At 34.8% G+C, this 2101-nt stretch overlaps 1 protein-coding gene across 1 annotated transcript; it reads left to right on the top strand.

Moving 5' to 3' along the window:
* The first annotated feature begins 730 nt into the window (after positions 1-730).
* Positions 731-1320, top strand: LOC118834006 (calmodulin-1-like). The gene has a single exon (XM_036741446.1). It carries the CDS (start codon positions 786-788, stop codon positions 1233-1235), a length of 450 nt encoding a protein of 149 aa, XP_036597341.1. The 5' UTR covers positions 731-785; the 3' UTR covers positions 1236-1320.
* The last annotated feature ends 781 nt before the right edge of the window (positions 1321-2101 follow it).

The raw sequence follows: 2101 nt of genomic DNA, 5'->3' as shown, positions 1-2101 counted from the left end.
AAAACAACTAAGCAATTCACAGTTGATTATCATATAATTTTCCTCTTAATGTTAAAATTGTTTCCCATCCTGCTACTTTCACATTGCACTAGTGCACGTAAGCCTTCTGAGGATTTTCTGAAACCATAACACTTGCTATTTTTTATAGCAACTGAGTATTCCATCATAATCATATGCCACAACCTGTTAAGCTATTCCCCAATTGACGGGCATCCCTTCAATTTCCATTTCTTTGCCACCATAAAAAGAACTCCTACAAATATCTTTGTACATATAGGTCCTTTTTTCTTTTTCTTTGCCCTCTTTGCGATAGAGACATAGTATGGGGTATTGGTGGGTTAAAAGATATTTACAGTTTGATAATCCTTTAAAAATAGTTCTAACTTGCTCTCCAAAATGGGCAAATCAGTCCACAATCCAACAGTGCATTAATGTCCTTATTTTCTCCACCTTCCCTCCAACATTTGTAATTTTTCTTTTCTGTCATATTAACTAATTTGATAGGGGTGATCTGATAGTTGTGGTAACTTGGAAATGTTTTAATTTTCATTTCTCTAACCAATATTGATTTAGAACATTTTTATGACAATAGATAGCTTTGATTTCTTCTTCTGAAAACTGCCTTTACATATCTTTTGACCATTTAGGAATTGAGTATTGGCTCACATTCCTATAACTTTCACTCGTTTCTCTGTGTATTTGAGAAATATGGTCTTAAGGCCGAGTGGAGCCACCGAGTGTGGAGGTTGTTTGATAGGAACTTGGGCACTAGTAATGCTAACAGCATGGCTGATCAGCTGACAGAAGAGCAGATTGCAGAATTCAAAGAAGCCTTTTCACTCTTTGACAAGGATGGAGATGGTACTATAACAACAAAGGAATTGGGAACTGTAATGACATCACTTGGGCAGAACCCCACAGAAGCTGAATTACAGGATATGATTAATGAAGTAGATGCTGATGGTAATGGCACAATTGACTTTCCAGAATTTCTGACTATGATGGCAAGAAAAATGAAAGACACGGACAGTGAGGAAGAAATTAGAGAAGCATTCCGTGTGTTTGATAAGGATGGCAATGGTTATATTAGTGCAGCAGAACTTCACCATGTGATGACAAACCTTGGCGAGAAGTTAACAGATGAAGAGGTTGATGAAACGATCAGGGAAGCAGATATTGATGGTGATGGTCAAATAAACTATAAAGAGTTTGTACAAATGATGACAGCAAAGTGAAGACATTGTACAAAATGTATTAAATTTCTTGTACAAAATTGTTTATTTGCCTTTTCTTTGTTTGTAACTTATCTGTAAAAGGTTTTCCCCCTGTCAAAAGGTTATGCATGTGTAGTAATTAAAACTTCATTCCTCCATGTTCTTCTTACCCTTATCTACTGTCATTGTCCTGAAACTTTATTTTGGAAAATTGATCAAGTAAAATATGTTGCATGTGGCTTACTCAGGATATATCTAAGCCCTTCTGCACATCTGAACTTAGATGGAGTTGGTCAAATGAGGGAACATCTGGGTTATGCCTTTCTTTTTTTTTAAAGTAGTTTTCTTTAGGAGCTGTCAGCATGTTGTTGTTGAAGTGTGGAGTTGTAATTCTGCATGGACTACGGACAGTCAACAATATATTCTTAAAGTTGCACTATTGCAAAATGGGTGTATTATCCAGGTACTCATACACTATTGTTTTGTACTGCTGGTCCTGTACCAGAAAACATTTTCTTCTATTGTTACTTGCTTTTTAAACTTTGTTTAGCCACTTATTTAAAAAAAAAATCTGCTTATGGCACAATTTGCCTCAAATCCATTCCAAGTTGTATATTTATTTTCCAATAAAAAAATTACAATTAAAAAAAAGAAATATGGTCTTTATCAGAGAATTTGGACATAATTTTTTCCCAATTTCCCATTTCCCCCTAATCTTGGCTCCACTGGTTTTGTTTATGCTGAAACTTTTCTATCTGATGTAGTCAAAATTATTCATTTTGCATCCAGCAATGCTTTCTATCACTTCTTTGGTCATATAATTTTCCCTTATTAAAAATGTGCCAGGTAAAATATTCAATGTTTTCCAGATTTACTTGTGATATCAC

Source organism: Trichosurus vulpecula, chromosome 1 (assembly GCF_011100635.1).
Source record: "Trichosurus vulpecula isolate mTriVul1 chromosome 1, mTriVul1.pri, whole genome shotgun sequence".
Classification (NCBI taxonomy): domain Eukaryota; kingdom Metazoa; phylum Chordata; class Mammalia; order Diprotodontia; family Phalangeridae; genus Trichosurus; species Trichosurus vulpecula.
Note: the sequence above shows the minus strand (reverse complement) of the source record. Positions and strands in the feature narration are given on the sequence as shown.